We start from the raw sequence: 22,445 nt of genomic DNA, 5'->3' as shown, positions 1-22,445 counted from the left end.
GTGTGTATATAAAATTTTTTGCCACTGTGTGACACAGAGTGTTGGACTTGATGGGCTGTTGGCCTGATCCAACATGGCTTCTCTTATGTTCTTATAGAGCATGCATAGGATTGTACTGTAAATAATTTGTGCTCTGAAGCATATGCTGGTGTTGTTCTGTAGAAGGATTTTCTTTTTTTAACCAAAGGAAATAACATCCTTTGTGTTTCTGCAAACTGGGATATAGTCTTTTTTTTAGTCGCTACAGTTCATACTAGCAGCTAAAGTTCTTATTTAGCTAACTTGGCTCAATATGTGGCCTAATAGGAAAATATTGTTTTGCTGTGTTATCAGCATAGCATACCCTGTCAGCAACCTTTGATATGATCTTTCATGCCTTGTTAGACTGGTTGGAGCAGGAATTTGAAATGTTTGGCACAGTCCTACAGTAGTTCCAGGTGTTGCTAACAATATGTCTAGATGCTGCAGTCTCTGTCCTGGATGGTGTGTTGAAGTTGATGAGACTCCCCTCTACTTCACAGCCCCCCACATAGTCCCCCAGAGTCCCCTCATTCCTCAGAGTGCTACTTCCAGCCTTTAGGGTTTTTTTCAGGAACAGCTCTCCTGAGAATTGCTAAAATGCCCCCAACAGCAGAAATGCCCTTCTAGCAGTAGGGAACAAATATTAAATCCAAACAGCATGGGAACCAGCATAGTGTAGTGGTATAAATGTTTCTAGGATCTGCGCAGTCAAGTTCAAATCCCTACTCTGTCATGGAAACTTGCTGGGATGACCTTGGGCCAGTTACATGCTCTCAGTGTAACCTATCTCACAGGATTGTTGGGAAAATAAAATGGAGAAGGGGATAATATTGTAAGCCATTTTGGGTTCCCAGTGAGGAAAAACAGGATACTAATGATGTACAATAAAAAAATACCCATTATATTTCTCCCTTGACACAGCACATTTATATTTGAGAGCTCAGAAAGTATATCTGACTTTAAAAGCAGTTTTGAGCGAAGGTAGGAGATAAATGAGCACTTATTGTGCAATAAAATCGCTTTATTTTGGAAAATGTAACAGGTGTAGGCACAATGAGATTCTTATTCTCTAGTATGGTGTTTTTCCTGAATGAAAACTTAAGGAAATTATTTGATGTGTCCTCAGAGTGCATAGCAGTTTGAGCATTTGATTTATGCCCCTCTTTTTTCATCTCCAAATCCCACAAGTGGCTAAGTCATGACAAGAACACAGCAAATATAATTCAGTACAAAATAAAACAATAAAACCACCAAAGCAAACAGCTTAAAAGCAGATAACGTTAGCTCTAATCCCTTGCACAATTTCTTTAGTTTATAAAATCAAACCTTTGATGAATCAAGGTGGGTCAGGTGTCCCAAGTGACTTTAGTACTGCAGCAATGAAATCCATTCGGTAAACAAGAGCATTTCCAAATTGTTAATTTCATAATTTGTGTGCGTGGTTGTGGTTGTACCTGGCTGAATAAGTGGTTGTTGTTTTTCTTTTACTCTCTATAATGGATACTGTATCCAAAATGATATCTTGTAACATAACTGTAACACAATAGGAGAGCATGTTCCAGCTGGGCTGCAGCTCAGGCCTTTAACTGATGGCATGTTAGGCATGTCTGAGTTGTTGTCTCTTCCCTCATTAGAGCGTTACCATCTTCCTTCTCCCTCTCTCTTGCTTTCTTCTTGCTAGGCTCTCTCAATCATACACGAGCTATGGAGCAAAAGAGCTTGCTTTGCCAGGCTCTCTCAGTCACACAGCAGAGGTACTGAACCAAGCTTCTGTGCCCTCCAGTGACTGAGGCTCCTTCCCCTCGTTTCCTGGGGAGAGAGGGAAACAGCGAGAGCTTACTTTGCCCAGTTCCCTCAATTGCACAGGAGAGGTACAAAGAAAGCACCTTGTTTTCTTCAAAGTATGAGCTTTTTGCCTTCCTACAGGGTGAGACAGAGAGAATGTGTTTCATTGGGCTGTTATGCCAGAGTTCTCCTGGGTACAACTGGGTTCCCTTCCTCTTTTCACTGTATTTGTAACCCCTTGATCCAGTCTTTCTCAGTAGGAAAGCAATGTGAACTATTTAGATGAGGAATAACAACAAGCCAGTGAAGTGGATTAGGCTGAGTGTGTGTCCAGACCATGTTCACCCAGCACATTTCCTTTGCAGACTTGAGATTTTGAACTTAGACTTTCATTATTGTAGACTGATACTGACCACTATACATTGCTGTCTTTCTATTCTTGCACTGCCTCAGCGGCTGTATTCCTGAGGAAGACTATAGTTTTGCAGACAATCACATAGTCTGTGTCATGATGCCTTCACATGTTTTTGACCAGCACAAGAAGCAGTTTATGTACAAAAGCTTGCCGTGCCCAGCCATTTCATGTTTTCCTCTGCATCTTAGGCTCAAAGCATTGGCAATGAGATTTCCGTAATGTGTGTCAATTCATCAAAAGTAGGTTTACAGCTTACACACACCTGATCAGCATACTCAAGATTGCTACAGCAAAGACATGGTCTCGAGTTTTTGATACAATAATTCAGAGCAAGAAGTGTCAGTTATTAGAGAATAAACAAAATATTGCAAGAGTGCTAGTGTTTGAGTGTTTTTTTATTGTAGGTTTAAAAATGTTTGTGTTGGTCTGTGTCAAGGGTGTCAAACTCATTTGCTATGAGGGCTGGATTTGACATAAATGAGACCTTGTCGGGCCGGGCCATGTGTATCATAAAATGTAGGGCCATGTGTATCATAAAATGTAATGCCAGGTAGCGGACATATAAACTTTTTAAAGGGCACAGACACACAATTAAAGATTTTTTTTTACTTAAAATAAAACATGCTTAAAATATTAGCCCGCTTGCAATATTTTGTTTTACAATCTCTGATAAATGTCACCTCTTGCTATGAATTATTGCATCAAAAACTGGAGACAATGTCTGTGCTGTACCAGTCTTGAATATGTGCTATTCAGGTGTGCACATCTGTAAGTTGCAAACCTACTTTTGATTCATTGACATTCATTACAGACATCTCATGGTCAATGCTTTGAGCCTAAGACTCAGAGGAACATGAAGCAGCTGGGCATTGTGAGCTTTTGTACAGAAGTTGCTTCACGCACTAGGCAAGAACATGTGAAGGTACCATGACACAGACTGAGGGCTGTGTGCTTGTCAACAAAACTATAATTTCCCCCAGAATAATGACTACAACTAAAAAAAAATACAACTTCCCTCCGAAAAACAACTACAAGAACAGAGACACAGCCATGTACAGCGGTCAGTGTCAGCCTACTATCTGAGAAGTCTAAATTCAAGACCCCCAATCAAAGGAAAATGTGAAAGAAAATTTAAGGAAAATTTGCTGGGTAAAACTGGGGTGGAACACAGTCTCAGCCTAGTGCTGATATTTCTCTTCTAAATAGTTCACATGCATTCCTATTTAGAAAGACTGGAGGGCATGAGTACAGTGAAAAAGAGGAGAGGAATCCAGTTACACCCATAACAAGCCCAACAAAACTCTCTCTCTCTCTCTCTGTAGCAAGGCAAAAAGCTCATATCTTCACTAAAACGTTGCTAGTCATAAAAGCACTCTTTGTAACTCCTGATGGTGGGGACTATGCAAAGGAAGCTCTGGCTCTTTCTTTCCTTCCCTGAGCATGAGGAGGGGGAGGAGCCTCAGCCATTAATTAGAAGGAAGAGAGGCTTGTCCCAGTAGCTCTGCAGGGTGATTAATTGAGCCTGGCAAAACTTAATCACCCAGCAGAGCTACAGAGCCAAGCTCTCTCATTGGCTGAGGCTGCTCCTCCCTCCTCCTCCCTTTGGGAAAAGGTAGTGGGGAGAGGGAAAAGCTGCATTGCTGCCTGGCTTATCTGGGGAGAAACACAAAATGGCTACTGAAAAAAAGCAGGCAAAGGAAAATGAAGCAGATGACAGCCAGTTGCTTGAGGGCCTGATTGGAGCCCTCTGCGGGCCTGATCCGACCCCCGGGCCGTGTGTTTTACACCCCTAGTATACGTCCTTTATAAGGTTTATATCTCTGCTACCTGGCGTTACATTTTATGACGCATAGAGCCTGCCCTGACGTCTTATTTATGTCAGATCCATCCCTTATAACAAATGAGTTCAACACCTCAGCTTTAGTTCATTTAAGTGTGTTAGTTTAAGAATGAGCAGTAGCAGAACAAAAGGGTGTAAAGCAAGATTCCAAGCTGACCAGCATTGAATTGATATGTTAAAAAGCATACTAGTTTGTAATTTTGCTGCTTCTGGTACAACAACAAAAAAATAAGAACTTTTATTTTGTTTCCCAGGAAGGAGTGATTCTGAATTCTTGCAGTAGGGACCTTGTTTATGCAGTCTTCACACTGGCTAAATTACTAAATGCTCAGTAAATTAGGAGTCCAGCACATAAATATCCCCTCTCCCTCCACAGGCAACTGCTATACAGTGTATGATGCAAACATGAGCTAGTATGTTCATTCATGTGTGCACTAAGCTTTGGTAATCTTGCTGACCTCTTTCTGTGGCTGCCAGATGAGACAGTGATATATTTAAAAACAACCACAAAAAGTGTGGTACTGTAACACTTCACTTTTCTTCTAGGTAAAATGGACCATGGAGGTAGTTTGTTATGGCCTTACGCTGCCTTTAGATGGCGACACAGTAAAGTACTGTGTTGATGTTTATACAGACTGGATTATGGCTCTGGTTTTACCAAAAGATTCCATTCCTGCACCCATTGTGAACGAGCCAAATCTTTATGTTCAGATCATTCTCAAACATCTGCAAAATCTCTTTGTACCAAGGTGAGTAGCAACAAATAGAAAATAATTTTAGTTTAATGTATGCAGTATTCTTAACCAAGTGTTTCTGACAGATTAGTAGCTATAACATAGACTTGGTCATATTTTAGTTTAATGGATCCATTCGTTTATAACATAGGATGTAAAAGAGTCTCCTATTTTGGAAGAAAAATTAAAATGAAAGATAATTTATAAGAAACTGGATTCAGGTGGGTAGCTGTTTTGGTCTGAAGCAGCAGAACAAGCTTGAGTCCAGTGGCACCTTTAAGACCAACAAAGTTTTAATTCTGGATATAAGCTCTCATATGCACATATAATTCTTCAGATCTCATATCTGAAAAAGTGTGCATGGTAACTGGATGGGAGACCATGAAGGAAGACTGGAGCTACTATGCAGAAGAAGCCAATGGCAAATTACCATATTTTTCGGTCCATAAGGCGCTCCGGACCATAGGACGCACCTTCCTCCTGGGGGGCGATCCGCTGCCTCTGCCTCCGATCCAGCGCTTCCCCCGCGCCTGCCTGCCTGGCTCCATCCTCAGACACCCACAGATCGACCTTCAAGGGGGAGATCTGCTAGTTGGACGGTGGCCACATTACCCCGGTGGTAACGTTAGCTTTGCAGAGTGCGGCGTTTCCAAGCTGAGGCTAAGAAATCCAGCAGGCTGATGAGAAGCGGGGAAGGCCCAGCCTCAGCGAAGTGGAAAGGGATGGAGCTCTTTGAGGCTCAATGGCATAGGAAAGCAAGACTGGGGGGCGATCCGCTGCCTCTGCCTCCGATCCGGCGCTTCCCCTGCGCCTGCCTGCCTGGCTTCATCTTCTTCAGGCAAGCGCTGGGATCGCTCCACGTGGCCCCTCCGCAAACCCAGCGTTTCGCGAGCGCCAGCTGTGGAGAAGGCAGCGTGCTTCCTCCTTGTCTGTCTGCCTGGCTCCACCTCTGATGCTTAAAGCAAGCGCTGGGATCGCTCCCTCCGCTCTCCGATCCCAGCGCTTGCTTTAAACATCAGAGGTGGAGCCAGGCAGACAGACAAGGAGGAAGCACGCTGCCCTCTCCACAGCCGGCGCTCGCGAAGCGCTGGGTTTGCGGAGGGGGCGGGTGTTTCCTCCTTGCCTGTGCGCCTGGCTTCAGCTGTGATGTTTAAAGCAAGCGCTGGGATCGGAGGGCGGAGGGAGCAATCCCAGCACTTGCTTTAAGCATCAGAGGTGGAGCCAGGCAGACAGACAAGGAGGAAGCACGCTGCCCCCTCCGCAGCCAGCGCTTGCAAAGCGCTGGGTTTGCGGTGGGGCCACGTGGAGCGATCCCAGCGCTTGCCTGAAGAAGATGGAGCCAGGCAGGCAGACGCGGGGGAAGCGCAGGATCGGAGGCAGAGGCAGCGGATCGCCCCCCCCAGGTACGTACCTTCAGACCATAAGATGCACACACTTTTCCCCCCACTTTTTTTGGGGGGGGGAAGTGCGTCTTATGGTCCGAAAAATACGGTATTTCTGCTTATCTTTTACCTTGAAAACTTTATGAGGTAGACCTTCAAGGGGGTCATCATGAGTTGGTTGTGACTCGATGGCGCATTTCTCCTTTCTAGTTTATATATCATCATTGCTGAATTCTGTGTTGAAGCTTACCAGACAAGTTCTGACAAGTTTTCTTTTTTGGTAAAATCATTTAGACCTTGTTGCTTAGGATGGTGGGAACCATGATGTAATTGGTTGTTTAAAAATGGATCTGTGCTCCTTTAGAACAAGGTGGCATCAATGACACTTGTTAACCCATGGTAGTGAAACAAGTTTGCTCTGAATTGTTGGGAGCCATAGCAGCCATGAATTATAAAGGTTATGAGTCTAGATACTTATCTTAAAGTTAGTAAGTGTTCAGCTTGCCTGTTAAACTTGAGTAGTGTTTTGTGTACCCTTACAGCAGTCCCATTGTTGTGCCATTAATACTTGTTCCTGACTGCCTTTTCTGTTTTTATTGTGGGGAAACATTCATTTGTTTTTCTTGAATATATGTGAACAATTCATAATTGAGAGCGCAATATACTTGCTTACTTTCTGAATTGTGGCATTACAATACCAGATGTGAAAAAGCAGAAGGTCCACAATAGTGAGTTCTGGTGCTGATTTTGATTCTCTTGTATAGGATTTAAAGGGGCTGTCTTTTGGCACCATGAAGACTAAAGGAATTTTTGAGGCATAAGATTTTTTGGATTACAGCTCGCTTTCATGCACCACCTCTTCTTGTAGGAATTGTATGAAGTCTCTAGCAGGTCACCATATGTGGCTCGTAGGTTATTTTCAGTCTGGTTGCTCAAAGGTTCCTGAATCATTTATATTAATACCCCACCTTTCTTTCATGGAACTTTAGGCAGGCTGCATAGTGCTCTCAGGTAAACCCTTATCGAGGCACTTACCAGGGCCAGATATGCTTAGCTTCAGCAAGATTGTGGCATTGTGTGCTGTTGGACCATGACCTGAGAGTTGGTACATGCTTATGCAATTATTGCATGATTTGTATATCTACAAATCTATTGATGCAAAATGATTCTTAATGCTGTTTTGAATGAGAGAGCCTTTTAAAATAATATAGTTTATGAGGATTCCTGCTTTCATTTTAAAAATCCCCCTGTCATATTGAAGATTTAAGTGTGGATGTTCTGCAACTTGTTCTTAAGAGCTGTTTCTTTGGCTACAGGCAGGATCAAGGTTCCAGTCAGGTTAAACTGTGTTTGCAAGTTTTGAAAGCTGTGCAGAAATTGGCTCATGAGTCGACCACCATGGCTCGAGAAACATGGGAGGTTTTATTATTATTTCTGCTACAAATTAATGACACTCTGCTGGCAGCTCCAACAGTGCAAGGTTTGTATTCATCTTTCCCCCCATCTGCAGTTTGCAGTGTGTAACTTTGTATGGTATGTGATCTCAACAGGCCTCAGCCTCTAGGTTTGTAGCCATAACGAATGAGGTTGAAGCAGTGAGTCTCCTGCATAAATTCTTAATTTGGGTTTCTACAAAATGATTATGCACTTCCATTATGATGATCGCATAAACATTACCTGGGTTGTTGAACTTTGTGTTCACAGATGCCATAGATAGTTTGGATATCTTTGGATATTTAAATCTGGTGACTGGAGCTGTGAACAGGCAAGACAGATCATTCTACAAGCTTGAAAAGGGCCCTAGGTTTGCAGAAAAATGTGAAATCTAAAAAAAAAAAAAAAACACTGGGCAGCTTTAAAAAATAAAAAAATGATAAAAGGAGCACCTGTAGCTTTAAGCAACTGATTCCCTCAGTGGCTGTTGCTAGACAACCATAGCATTCCAAGCTTGACTCTGTCAGTACAAGGCAGGAGGAAGGCGGAGGGCCCTTTCCAGGACTATTTTGGCCTTTGAGGAAGAACTTACTGGGGCCAGGCCTGGCTAGAGTTGCCAGCTCCAGATTGGGAACTGGAGATTTTTTTAAGGTTGGGTAAGAATGCCACTAAACTTCAATTCACTTGCAGTATCAGTAAATTGAAGTTTGGTGGCATTCTTACCCAGCTTTAAAAATACTTTCTGTAAAGCTTGAAGCAATACCTGAAACAAGGATACAAGTGCAACCTTGTTCTATTACTGGACTGCTGGCTGCACTCCGAAGAAGATATTGTACAGTGTTGACATCATCAGTTCTTTTCTGCTCTTCACTTCTCACTACCAGACTCCCTGATAGGAGACAGCACTGAATTCCGTTAAAAGGATATTGGGACTTTTGCTGGTCGTTTTGAATACTTTTTATGTGGTTTTGTATGAGACTGATTAATTTCATTATTGATGTTTTACATTGTTTACTAAAAGGACTTTGATACTATCCTTTGTTTATTCTTTGAGGCTGGTTATCACAGTAGTTTTGTGCTTGTATTCGCCTTACCTACTACTGTGATTCTGTTGTGTTGCTTAACCTCCAGGTGGGAGCTGAAGATCACCCAGAATTACAGTTGCTTTCCAGATGACAGAGATCAGATCCCCTGGAGAAAATGACTACTTTGGAGGGTGGGCTTTAATGGCGTTGTACCCTAATGAAGTCCCTGTGCTTCCAAGGCTCCACCCCCACATATCCAGAGAAATACCCCAAATAACCCAGTCTCGATCTGGCAACCGTAAAAGGAACTGATCCCTGTAGCTGCAAGATCTGTTGTGATTCCAGGAGATTTTCAACCCTCACCCAGAGGCTGGCAACTCTAGAAGGAGAGAAGGCAGCAGGAAAAGAGAAGGGGCTATGGGGGCTTTCAGGAAAGAGGAAATAGTGGAAGAGGGAGATGTGATGCCTCTTGCAAGTCCTTGTGGGTTCCCCTTTTGTATGATAGTAATAGCCATGAAGATCTGAATTTTGATTTACAGTGAGAAGTTGTCTAAAGTGAAATATAACTATGATTTGCTAAAAGAAATGGCTACAAGATATAAATTATGGTTGCCCTTTAGAATTTTGTAATATACACCTAAGAAACTTAATCCTACATTTTAGTGATAGGCCTGTGCTGCTGAGGGTAGAAGCAGATAGCAGACAGCTCTTCATGTTATCCTAAAGACTTTTAGCAGGTCAAGAATTGGTTATTGTGCATTCTTGTTGCTCTTTGCAACACCTATGACAGTATTCTTATCTACAGTGTTATAGGATATACTTTCCAATCAGTGTGGGGGTTCTTCCATTACACAGGCATGGGCTAGAGTGCTCCATACTAGGGATGTGCATTCGGATATACCTGAGTAAAAAACATACCCCAAAAATACCTTACCAGTATTTTTCAGGTATATTTCAATATCCAATAGACATCCAGGATTTTTTTAAAACTGGAAAAATATTCAAAAAAAAAACCCCAGGATACATTTGAGATAGAACTGAAAAACAGTGGAGAGGCTGAAGCACATGGCTCTTGCATCTCAGCTGATTGTTAGGCTTTCTTCTGCAGTCCCTTTAAACTTTAAAGGGACTGCAGAAGCCGGCTCAAGAGTCAGCTGAGCTGGTGGGAAGCAGAGAGTTCCCTGCTGGGTCAGCTTTGGGCTAGCTTCTTCTGCAGCCTTGTTTAAATAGAGCTACAGGAGAAATTAGCCCAAATCTCAGCTAACCTGGTGGGAAGCAGAGGGCTCCCCTCTGGGTCAGCTTTGGGCAGGCTTCTTCTGCAGCCATATTTAAATAGAGCTACAGGAGAAGTTAGTCCAAAGCTCAGCTGACCTGTCGGAAATACTGTTCCCTGTGGGTCGGCTGTTTGTTGGGCTGCCTTTTGCAGTCCCTTTAAATGCCTTCTGTTTAAAAGAAATGCAGTAGAAAGTCCAAAGAACAGTTGACAAGGAAGCAGTCTGCTCCTCCTGTCAGCTGTTTTTTGGAACTTTGTCTCTACTCCCCCCCACCCTGTTTTTTTTCTTCTCAGGTCTGTTGGATCTGAAAAAATAAAGGATTTCCAAAGAAACACAGATCTGAATACAATACTGATATTGGGATCAGGGATTTTTCAGAAATCCTGGATTTTTTTTCCCCAGGTTTAATAGACCTAAACTGCAAAATACCATTTTAAAAAATTGCACACAGTGATGATGATGACAAACCATAAATGTGTCAATAGGCAGCACTCCAGGATTGTATTTGTACAGCTGAATATGCTTCAAGGTTGATGATAGGTAATGAGGCATAGTATGGAAATACTTAAAAGATCCTGAGAGATGAACAGGGATTTCCAAAGATAATGTTATAAAAATATGCACTAGGTCATTGTGTGTGTGTGAAAGATGAAACTTCCTTTCTCTCCCCCCCCCCCCCTCCAATTATAGGTGGAATTGCTGAGAATCTGGCTGAGAAGTTGATTGGTGTGCTGTTTGAAGTCTGGTTGCTGGCCTGTAACCGGTGTTTTCCCACACCACCTTACTGGAAAACTGCCAAAGAGATGGTAGCAAACTGGCGGCATCATTCTGCAGTGGTGGAGCAGTGGAGCAAAGTAATCTGTGCCCTGACAGCCAGGTAGGTGAAACTTTGTCTTTTTTCCATAATTCAGTTTGATTATGTAAACTTACAATGCAAGATGAAAAATTCCAGCAATTGAATTTTGTGTTTTCAGGTAACGTGGTTTAAAAGCTTGTGACACAGCATTATGTTTCAGAAAGGGAATGCTCTTCACTAAAATTGGGCTGGCCAAAGCACTTCTTCCTTGATTTCTAGTTTTGTATGTCGGTACATTTCACACAAAATACCATTAGGGTTGCCAACTGCCTGGAGGAAAGAAAAAAAACTCTGCCTCTTCAGCAGATGTTTAATGCAGTGTTATTTACCAGGTAATGTGATGTACCTTTAGCTATGAAAAACTCTGGCTTTTTTTGAGGCCTGTTGGCAACCCTAAATACTATCTGACCCTAAATACAACCCTAAATGCAAGTTTGCTGATGAGAGGTAGGATTCATCTCTGGCCTATGAGGTGAATTGGTGAGGGCAGCCTGAGAGGCACTCTGAGAACATAGCCACATTTCAGGTCCCACTCTAAAGTTAGTTGTGCCAGGCTAATGCTTACCTGAGTGAGATGAGCAGCAGGAGAAGAATGTTCTGTGTGTGTGTTTTGTCTCTTGTATAGATGCTGCAAGCACTCTGTTTGCACAAAACATTCCTTGTATGTAAGCTTGAGTGTTGCATCTAAAAGTCTCTTTTTTGTGTGGAAACTTTAATGTTAATTTATCACTTCCGTTTATTTCAGGCTAACCACATATATAAGAAGGTAGTAGGTAACTAGGAACCTGTAGGGTTGATCTGCTGTAGTATCTTAATTATACACAACTGTACCATGTGGTGCCTTGACTTCTGTATGATTAAGTAAGAGTTTCCATTACTGCTCAGTTATGCATTTGACTTATGCATGTCTTGAGACTGGGTAGCTGGCAGATAGCCAAAATGGGTGTAATGTGCATAAACTGCTAAATGGGTGAAATGGGCATACTTTGTCTAGGTACCAGCTATAACTGAGCCATGGTATTCTGTGTCAACAAGAGTTTCAAAGTTGACTTCAAGGGCCAACCCACATAAAGTGCACAGTCTCATCTCAAGCTCATCATGGATTCATATCAGTTGAGCCATAGTAGGGAGCTATCTTCCAGGCTAAATGAAGATGGTAGAAAGCATTTTTTTATTGTTGAATTAACTTCTCCAGAAATAGGGTTGGGTCCAGAATAATCCCATGGCTCTTATCAGAGACAGCATGGGTTAGCTGAACCCCATTAAATGTGACAAGTACACTGTCCTTCAGGGCCTTTGTCTTCCCAGCCAGCATTACCTCTGTCTTGTCAGGATTCAGTTTCAACTTGTTCACTTTCTGTAATTTAACTATAGAAATCACAGTTACATTCTAAGACCACTAAAAAACCTATACAACATACTTTAGTATCTTTGAGGCTGCGTAAGTGTATATATATGTTTTGGGACATTTCTTTCCTTGCATCATTGTATAATCTATTACGTCCTTATCTTAACAAATTCTTCTTTACCAGCAATTTTGCTACATCTGATAGTCCAAGAGTATTCTGAAACTAATTGTGAGGAATCACTAATGAAGGAGAAATAGGGTAATTAACGTTAAACAGGTGATGGCAGGATTTTAAAGGTTTTATTGAGGAACTAGCTCCAATTTAATATTGATGCATTATATGTAGTTAGGTAGACTAAAAGCAAGAAGAACTATAAACTCAATGATGGTCTGATTTGTCCTCTAGATTGCTGCGTTTTACATATGGACCTTCATTTCCACCTTTTAAAATTCCTGATGAAGATGCCAGTCTGATTCCTCCAGAAATGGATAATGAGTGTGTTGCCCAGACTTGGTTCCGCTTTTTACATATGCTCAGGTACTGTACTTGAGAGAGGGCTGCAATATTGTCAGCATGTGTTATATATGAGTCTTTTAAGGCTGCAAGGTTTGTTGGAATAAGATTTCTTGTAGTCAAAGTTACAGCTTAAAACTCAAAAGTTGCTCCATGGATGTCATAGCCAAAAATCCTATTGATTGTAACAAGGTGGTATTCCTAGATATGTCTTACCTGCATGTAAATAGAAATGTATTAATTCTGGTAATGTATTTTATAGTTAATTAATTTTTTGTTTGAGTTCCTCGGTTGTGCCCAGAACAAAATCTTAGATTCTGGTTCTCAGTATTTTATGAGTTGGGGTAAAAAAAAATTCTTTTGGAGCTGTTAATACCCCTTAATTTTGTTCCCTGCAGAAACATAGCTGCAGTCTAATCATTCTTCTACACTTTATAACCTCTCTGCTGCTAACTATTATCTCTCAGCACTATCTTAATTAAGTGCATGAAAGCTTCATGTACCCCATGGTGACCACTCTTTTAATTTTCAACATGCTTTGCAGTCTTTTTTGGCCAGATGGCAGCTGACCACTGCTCCTTGTAATGGGATGCTGTCAGCTTTTGAGAAACTTTTGTGGAAGCTGAAAAAATTTCTAAGAGAAACTTAGTGTAATAACAAATAGTAATTCCAGTAGAGTAGCCATGCAAGTATCCACTAGCTAAAGTTGTAAACTTCATGCTAAAATTACTTGTCTTTTTTATTTGTAAAATTTCTTCATTCTCCAGATTTGATTGCATTTTTTTGTTTCTTTAATTGGAGGTTTAAAACAAATTCAATATATTTTAGCATCTATCAAGTGCATTACAATTAAATGTTTTTGTTTTCGTAGTAATCCTGTGGATTTGAGTAATCCAGCGATTATAAGCTCTACCCCCAAGTTTCAGGAACAGTTTCTGAATGTGAGTGGAATGGCTCAGGAATTGAATCAGTATCCCTGCCTTAAACATCTGCCTCAAATATTCTTTCGTGCTATGCGTGGGATCAGTTGCTTAGTGGATGCATTTCTAGGTAACATTTCAATTTTTAACCGCTAGGACATTGCTCACCTTGTATAAATAATTTAGTGGATCTTAACTTTTCATATTGATACATAACTGCTGCACAGATAATAGCAAGATGCAAACTTCTGAAATATGTTATTTCCAAGGGGATATCTTGTTGCTGTGCTTGTATGCAGAATATATAGGCCTGCCTGAACCCATTAAAAGGAATTTTCTATCCCAGGTTTATTCTGCCTTCATTTACCTTCTCTCTATGGTGAGGAATGTTTGAGAACCATATCTGATCTCTGAGTAGATGAGAAGCAGGAGGGAGTTTCAAGTCAGATCTAAGTAGCAATACTGCCGTTAATTCTTGTTGGTTCACCTTGTTAGGAATAAAAAAATGGCAAGCCACTAAAACTCACAAGGCATGGTTCCCAAAGATCATATATACGTTACAAATATTTTCCAACTACAGTGTAAGTACTTTTATGGTATATTCAGAACTTCTTTCCTAATAACTAAAAGATTGTATTGAGCAATCTAAATATAACCTTTTTGTTGGATGAGAAAGCACATCATAAAAATTCCATTGCATAACAGTGGAAATCTAGCTGATATGCTTTCCACTTTTTTTTTTGTCATCAAGCCACACTTGACTTATGCCAGCCCCATAGGATTTTGAAGGCAAGAGATGGTAGAGGTGGTTTACCATTTCCACCAAGTTCTTCAAAATAGTGCCTTTCTCAGGCTGTGAAATTGACTCCCTTTTCACTGTATGTCAAGGCAAGGTTCTTTAAGGATTTGTGTATTTTGTTGTTGGGTCTTTTGGAGCTCGTCTAGGACTACTTATTTTGTGTGCTGCGTAGTGACATTTGCCTCTCCCAAGTGAGACTTTCCTAATGCTACTCAGTTTTAGCTTAAACTGGGCTCTGGGATAATGTGCTAATGGAGTCAGTCGTTTTCCTTCATTTGAACATATATGAACATATGAAGCTGCCTTATACTGAATCAGACCCTTGGTCCATCAAAGTCAGTATTGTCTTCTCAGACTGGCAGCGGCTCTCCAGGGCTGAGGTTTTTCACACCAATTTGCTGGGACCCTTTTTTGGAGATGCCAGGGATTGAACCTGGGACCTTCTGTTTCCCAAGCAGATGCTCTACCACTGAGCCACTGTCCCTCCCCTGATTTAGTGATTTGGAATGTTGTACTAGTTGATTTCTCCCCTTGTTTGCTTGATCTGTTTCAGTTTCCCTTCACCAGAATAACAGCCTTTAGTATGGGAACTGAACGGTGCTTTTTGAAATGTTTCCTTTTTTAATTTTAAATTTCTTCAGTTAGGATGTAATGCATCCTATTTTCTTGTAGGATGTTTCCCCCTCAGTTTTATTTCTAATAAATGAACAGTGTGGGGGGAAACTCCTGGTTATATTTTCTATCTCTTTGTGACTGTTTAGTAGAGATCAGCTACTGGTGGCCCTTGAGCCAGACCCATCCTCCACCTCTGATGCCATCTCCTCTTCCCACAGGGCTAGTTGGGATAGATGAATGTGGCTGTGCAGCTTCTATGACAATGAGGCTTGGCAATGAATCCATGGGTGGGCATTAAGCATTAGTCTGCAACTTGAGAGCCTCTGAAGTTGCTAATGTGTTCAGAAAAATGCTTTAAAATCAATCATGGCTTCCATTTGTTCTTTATAATAGAACCTATTTTGACAGAGTCTCAGCAGTTCAGTTTGTTTTAATTAAAGTGGTTGCATAGTTTTATGAAACTGTAAATGACTGTAAATGTTTCAGTAAGTGTTACTCATTTCATTTTCTCAAGGAACTGCTTTTTGGAAATGTTTCCCCTGTGGTGTATAATATAGCAGCAATTAAATTTCTTTCTTCTCCAGGCATTGCAGTCTTTACAGCCAGTGGGTGTGAAAGATTACGCAACTATGGTATTAAAACTTGTTGCACTTGCCTGGGTGACAAGAATCTGGGCAGAGGGGTGATGATTTTAACAGTGACTGGGGATAGTTTCAAACTTTGGAAAGTTGCAGTATTCTGTCAGAGTAGTTGAAATTAAACATTAATAGTTCATAGTTGGTTTAGCTTTCAAATGTAATTAATATAAAGATTGTCTTGTAGTAATAATTGGGCTGTATTGAAGTAATGTGTGCTACATACTATAGATTGTTTATAAAGCCAACCACCCTGACCTTTCGTACTTTGGCAATCATTGGTCTCTCTAACTGTAACAAACAGTTTCAGATTGTTCATAGCCAGTGTTCGTCATTACATAATACATAAAATAAGACAGATGATGTTACCACCTATGCAGTAGTAAAGCAGTACAAGTTTCCATACAGAATGTCCTGATGTAGCAGTGAGTTTTGCCCCACAGCCCTCCATGTCATTTTTGTATAGCCCATGGTCAATCTTATAACACTCTTGAAAATACAAGGGCAAAAATATGCTAGATTTTGAAAAACAAGAAAGTTAAATGAGTTCTCCTTCCTTCTAAAATCACTAGATATTCTCTCAAAGACATGTCTCTTGTTTTTGGGAGCGACCATTTTATGACCTAATAAAAAAAAAATCCAAGATGTCTAACTAATTTTACACGAATTTGAAATAAACATATCAGTCTTGGCTTTTAATAATACTGTTCATAATAATCCTCCCCAATATTTTTAATGGAAGGCGGTTATAAAAGAAATGGATTCTTAAAGTGCAGTAATCTTTTAATAATTGACATTGGCATGTGGTGACTTTTGAAGAATGCTATTTAAAATGTGTTGCAGTATGAGAAAGCAGCCCTTAATTATAAGTAACAGAATTCACATTAACATGGCCATTTCCTTAAACTACATTTATGAAGAAAATTACTATAATTGTGCAATAATATGCTTCAATAAAAATATTTTTGTTTAATTTGATATTTAAATAGTCTTTTTGAAAAGTCTGAGTTCCTGGACAAATGTTTCCTTACAACAGAATACTGCTTCTTTATGAATCTAATAGCACCATTCATTTTCAATTGTGTTAATTGCTCCACCAGCGGGGAGAAAAATAATGTCAATCACACGCTTGCAAATTGCCTCTGTCTTTTCGTTTCCCATGGATTAAGATTCTTCCTGATAATTTTATTCATGAAAAAAGAACTTTTGAAAGGATAGCATGTGTTCTAGTTCTAAAATTTGATTGTGTTAACAGTTTTTAGGTATTTTATACCCAAAAGTTTAATTTCTGGTATGCTATGCAGTATACCATGCTGAAAGAGAAGGGAAGGGGGACATTTTCATTAAGGTGAGGTAGAGGAAGCAAAGAATTAACCATGTTTTGGGAAATGTCAGCTTTGAGCTGTGCCTGTGACACATGGGGAAAGTAGTATATTGGACTGTTTCCAAGAGGAGTAGCTTCAAACTTCTAAATGTTTTGTAGACGTTCTCCCTTACTTAGCCTGATCATTGTAAGAGAGAAATTATGGATAATATGAAAATAGCAAAACAGATACCATTATAACTGTGTGTGCCTGTAACTTCCAAAAATAAGCAGAAGGGAATCCTCACTATCCTGGTGAAATTGGCATTTAACTATCTAGTAATTTTTAAAAATAAAATAACAGCTTAAACTGGCAATGATGAAAATTGTGTCAAAGGTGAACCTTTGTTTTTTACTATCTTGTTTGCTCTTAATGAGCAGTCTTCAAACACTCAACCTGAAAGAAAATAAACCCTTTTTGAATACAATTATACTCAAGTAGTGCTATATGCTGAGTAACAGCATAACAATTTTATTAATTCTTTTTCATGCTTATTGAGTATATGAAAAGATACTGCAGTTTTCTGAGCAGAAAGCTCTATGGCTGAATACAGTTGAGGGTGAAATATTCTGTGCATGCTGTTTTCACATGCCTGATTTAAAGATAGTTCATACTTGGAGACCATTCCGATTTAATGCTTTAGTCCCATTCTAAATTGTATGATTGAATGCAGGATTGGGAGCCAATCTAAGTTCCTTAATTAGGGAGCTGCTCATCTTAATGGGAAGGGATGTTCTTTACAGATCAGGTTGTTTTTGCTAGATCAGAATATTAATGGCTTGCTAGGTCAGAGAATTAATGGCATTTTTGAAAGAAAATGGCTTTCAACCAATCCTTGTTTCTCTGCTTCCTACTGGTTCTCTTATTTTTCCCTTCTTAGGTTCAAAGGTATGTATTGCTCAGCTTTTAAAGGTAAACAGTGAACTCACATGTAGTTATTCCAAATAATTTCTATAATCACTTGTCAATCTTTGATCTAACAATCCTTTTAACTTTTGGTGCTGGTGTGGAAGGAGTTTTGTTTGGTGCTGATGTCTTACTTAAGTATGAATCTCAAACTTCCACAGTGGGGTTTTGGGACAATCTAATATACAGTTTTCCTCTTTATCTTTCAGGTATTTCACGGCCAAGATCAGACAGTGCTCCACCCACACCAGTAAATAGACTTAGCATGCCCCAAACTGCTGCTGTCAACACAACTCCACCTCACAATCGAAGGCATCGAGCTGTAACTGTAAATAAGACAATGAAAAACAGCACAGTAAGTCTTCGTGCTTAGTATAACAAAGATTGGCTGTTTGACAAAATGCTGGTAACGAATTAATAGCATCTACTATGGCAGAGTTAAATGACCTTTTCTTATTCTCTTTTGTTCAAATAGGCTAGCACGGCTCATTCTTCCAAAGTCCAACACCAGCCATCCTCCACTTCTCCACTGTCTAGCCCAAACCAGACTGGTTCTGAGCCTCGACCTCTTCCTGCTCCCCACAGGCCAAAGGTTAACAGTATCTTGAACCTCTTTGGATCATGGTTATTTGACGCAGCATTTGTTCACTGTAAACTTCATAATGGAATAAACAGAGACAGCAGTATGACTGGTAAATGCTACTTATCGAATCTATACATTCTCTTTCATGTTTGCTGACATTTCCTACCTGCAAGATTAACATGTCTGGCTAACCAAAACCCAAATCTGAAAGAGCAGCATAATTAACTGATATACAATTATATTAGAAGTTCTAATTATAGCATTTGGCTTTTATTTAGAAAATAAGGAGGTGTTTGTCAAAGGCTGATTTTTGAGCTTGGGTTAAATGTAAACTGGTTCTTCCCAGCATCTTAACCTGGGGAATGATGTAGAGCTGAGGAGAGTGCTATATGGTGTCTTTTAGAGGAGCTTTTGCTTCTATGAAATAACAAACAGTTAATTAGTTGAAAGGCAGGCAATCATTACAACAGGTCTGCCTGAATTTCTTTAAGAAACTTTATTGCAATCTTTATAGGATGTGTGCCTTTTCAGTGGTTAGTCAAATATTTTAACTTCAAAGGTTCTGTAAACTTGTGGCTTTCAATCTTCTTAACTGCTACACCAATTTTATTTTTATTTTATTTTCTTCATTGTTTTCCTGGTTTCCATATTCAGACTTACAAGACATGATAGAAATAATGTTCTGTCCAGAATAAATGAATTCAGTGCAGCAAGTGAGTTGCATTCTATTAACAAGAGATAGTAAGGCTTGTCATCACAAACATATTATACTAAAATTGATTTCATGGCTGATGAGCCAAGAAATTTTATCAGAATAAAGTATTATAATAGCAAGGGTACTGGGGGAGTTGTAATTGATTAGCTGTATGTCTGGCTAATTAATGTAATTTCATATTACAGGCAGTTTGCTCCTACGTGTATAAATGGCATATGTAGGCCCAAGAGATCTTTTTGTAGAGAATGAGTTTACACCCAAATAGCTTGGTTGTGTTTTTAGTAAAGCAAAATCACATACATTACCGGGGTGTCAGACTCATTTGTTATGAGGGCTGGATCTGACATAAATGAGACCTGGTCGGTCCAGATTGTGTCAGGCCATGTGTGTACCTATTCAAGATTAGGTAGCAGAGAGATAAACTTTTTAAAGGACACAGACAAACACAACTAAAATTTTTTTTTGAAAAAAACTTAAAATAAAATGTGCTTGAAACATTAGCACTTGTTGGTCTTAAAGGTGCTTTCTTTGTATTTTTCCCATGGCAACCAGGGAACTAGGCAAAGCAAACTCTGGCTCTTTCCCTCCCTCCCCAGGGACCAGGAGGAGGAGGAGCCTCAACCAATGGAGAAAATAGAGGTTTTGCTGTGTAACTCCTGTGTGATTGAGCAAGCCTTGCAAAGCAAGTTCAGATGCAGAAGGAAGCAGAGGGAAAAGGAAGCAGACAAGAACCAGTTGCTCAGGGGCCTGATAGGACCCCTCTGGGGGCCTGATTTGGTCCCTGGGCCGTATGCATGACACCTTTTAAAATTGTTTGTTAACCATATGGATTCAATAGCAATAGCAATCCGACAGGTTCTTAGATTGGACCAGTGTTTAATTCTGCTATAAAAATGCCAAATTGGAGTGCTCATGTGAGCATCACTTTAGATCAGCTTCAATAATTGACTTCTCTAGATTTATAGAAAACTATACCTTACAAGACTGGTACCTTAGAAGACTGATACAAGCTATGATCTCTTTTCTATGTGTGGGGCATATTTGCTTCAGTAACTACATTTCTAACTAAAGTGATATAAGACAGCAGACAGCTTCATTCTTAGACAGATTTTTTGTTTTCTTTATATAGGCCATGATGCTGTAAGTTCACAGCAATATTATAAAATATTTTTCAGTACTTTTAAGTTCTTACTAAGAAATATATGATTGTGAGCCTTTCTTATTTATTTATTTACATTAGAGTTTTATCCCACCCTCTCCACAAGTGGACTCAGGGCGGCTTACAACAGTTTTTTACACGATTTAAAACAATAAGTCAATAAAATCTATAAAAAATTAATACAATTAAAATTTAAAAACTATTCCACGGTGCTGCACCATTACTATGTTGGCGGTTCTGCTTTTCAGAAGGTTGGTCACCGGGAACTCTAGCTGATGTCAGGTGGCAGCTCTCTCTCAGTTTAAGCATCGAAGGCCTGTCGAAACAATTCGGTCTTACAGGCCCTGCGGAATATAGGAAGGTCCCGCAGGGCCCTTATGGCCTCCAGGAGAGCATTCCATAACTCTGGTGCTGCCACTGAGAAGGCCCTGGCTCGTGTCAAACGCAACCTGGCCTCCTTTGGTCCAGGGGTGGACAGCAGATTTTTTGTCCCTGAACGCAGTGCTCTCTGGGGGATATATGGGGAAAGGCGGTCCCACAGATAAACAGGTCCCTGACCATAAAGGGCTTTAAAGGTCAATACCAACACCTTGAAACGGATTTGGAACACAATAGGTAGCCAGTGCAGCTCTTTCAGCACTGGCTGAATGTGCTCACATTGAGGGAGCCTCATTAGCAGCCGTGCCGCAGTATTCTGCACTAACTGTAGTTTCCGAGTCAGCGTCAAGGGTAGCCCCAAGTAGAGAGCATTACAGTGATCTATTCTTGAGGTGACCGTAGCATGGATCACCATTGCTGAGTCATTGTGCTCCAGAAAAGGAGCCAGCTGCCGCACCCGCTGAAGATGAAAAAAGGCGGCTCTAATAGTGGCTGCTACCTGGGCCTCCATTGTAAGGGAGGACTCAAGGAGCACGCCCAAGCCGGTATCAATGGTACCCTGTCTAGAGCCGGCAGCTGGACCCCTCCCCTTGGACCACCCCGGCTCAGATAGAGAACCTCCGTCTTCGTTGGATTAAATTTCAGCGGACTCAGCCTAAGCCAGGATGCTACGGCTTGAAGAGCGAGGTCCAGATTTTCCGGGGTACAGTCGGACTGGCCACCCATCAATAGATAGAGCTGGATGTTGTCTGCGTATTGGTGACAACCCAGTCCATACCTCCTGACAATCTGGGCAAGGGGGTGCATATAGATGTTAAATAACATCGGGGACAGAACTGCACCCTGAAGCACACCCAGAGTGCCTCTGGGATGACTCCTCCCCTATCACCACCCTTTGTCCACGATCTTGGAGAAAGGAGGTCAACCACTGTAAGGTGAACCCCTGAATCCCCATGGCAGCAAGGCGGCCAGTCAGTACCTGATGATCCACCGTATCAAAAGCAGCTGACAGGTCCAATAACAGCAGCACTGCTGAGTCGCCCCGATCCAGATGTCGCAGGAGGTCATCCATGAGAACGACCAGAACCGTCTCCGTCCCGTGACCTGGTTGAAAGCCAGACGAATGGATCCAGTGCGGAAGTGTCCTCCAGGAATCCCTATAGCTGAATTGCCACCGCTCGCTCTATAACCTTACCCAAAAAGGGAAGGTTTGATACCGGCTGATAGTTCGCCAATATGGTCGAATCTGCAGATGGTTTTTTCAAGAGGAGACGGACCACAGCCTCTTTAAGGGGCGTGGGAAAGATCCCTTCTATCAGGGATCTATTGATGATACCTTGCAGTGGTTCACGTAGCATCGCCTGGCTAGCTTTTATAAGCCAGGACGGGCACGGATCCAACCTACAAGTCGTAGGGCGTACAGCTAAAAGGATCCTGTCGACTTCCTCCAGGCTGAGTGGACTGAAGGAATCCAGAACTGGACCAGAAGACGCGCTCGGTGCCCCAAGTTCTTTCACTGTATCAAATATGGCGGGAAGGTCGTGTCGGAGTGACGAGACTTTATCTGCAAAAAAACTCGCAAAAGCCTCACAGCCTATTTCCAATTATCTAATATTTTGTTTACCATGCGGTAAAATTGTTAGTGACCGAACTATACTAAACAATTGTGCTGGGCGCGAGGTTGCAGATGCAATCTGGGACGCAAATTAATTCTTCTTTGTGGCCTGGACTGCCATCTCATAG

The 22,445-nt window shown here is 40.9% G+C and overlaps 1 protein-coding gene across 1 annotated transcript in view; it reads left to right on the top strand.

Annotated features, from left to right (window-relative positions):
* Positions 1 to 22,445, top strand: part of RALGAPB (Ral GTPase activating protein non-catalytic subunit beta) — an 85,131-nt gene that overhangs the window by 17,835 nt on the left and 44,851 nt on the right. Inside the window, exons 3-9 of the mRNA XM_060231027.1 lie at positions 4,608 to 4,810; positions 7,494 to 7,657; positions 10,601 to 10,787; positions 12,521 to 12,652; positions 13,500 to 13,678; positions 18,077 to 18,222; positions 18,343 to 18,559. Coding sequence (XP_060087010.1) covers positions 4,608 to 4,810; positions 7,494 to 7,657; positions 10,601 to 10,787; positions 12,521 to 12,652; positions 13,500 to 13,678; positions 18,077 to 18,222; positions 18,343 to 18,559 — 1,228 coding nt within the window. The remainder of the gene's footprint in view (positions 1 to 4,607; positions 4,811 to 7,493; positions 7,658 to 10,600; positions 10,788 to 12,520; positions 12,653 to 13,499; positions 13,679 to 18,076; positions 18,223 to 18,342; positions 18,560 to 22,445) is intronic.

This window comes from Heteronotia binoei, chromosome 2 (assembly GCF_032191835.1).
Source record: "Heteronotia binoei isolate CCM8104 ecotype False Entrance Well chromosome 2, APGP_CSIRO_Hbin_v1, whole genome shotgun sequence".
Taxonomy (NCBI): Eukaryota; Metazoa; Chordata; class Lepidosauria; order Squamata; family Gekkonidae; genus Heteronotia; species Heteronotia binoei.
Note: the sequence above shows the minus strand (reverse complement) of the source record. Positions and strands in the feature narration are given on the sequence as shown.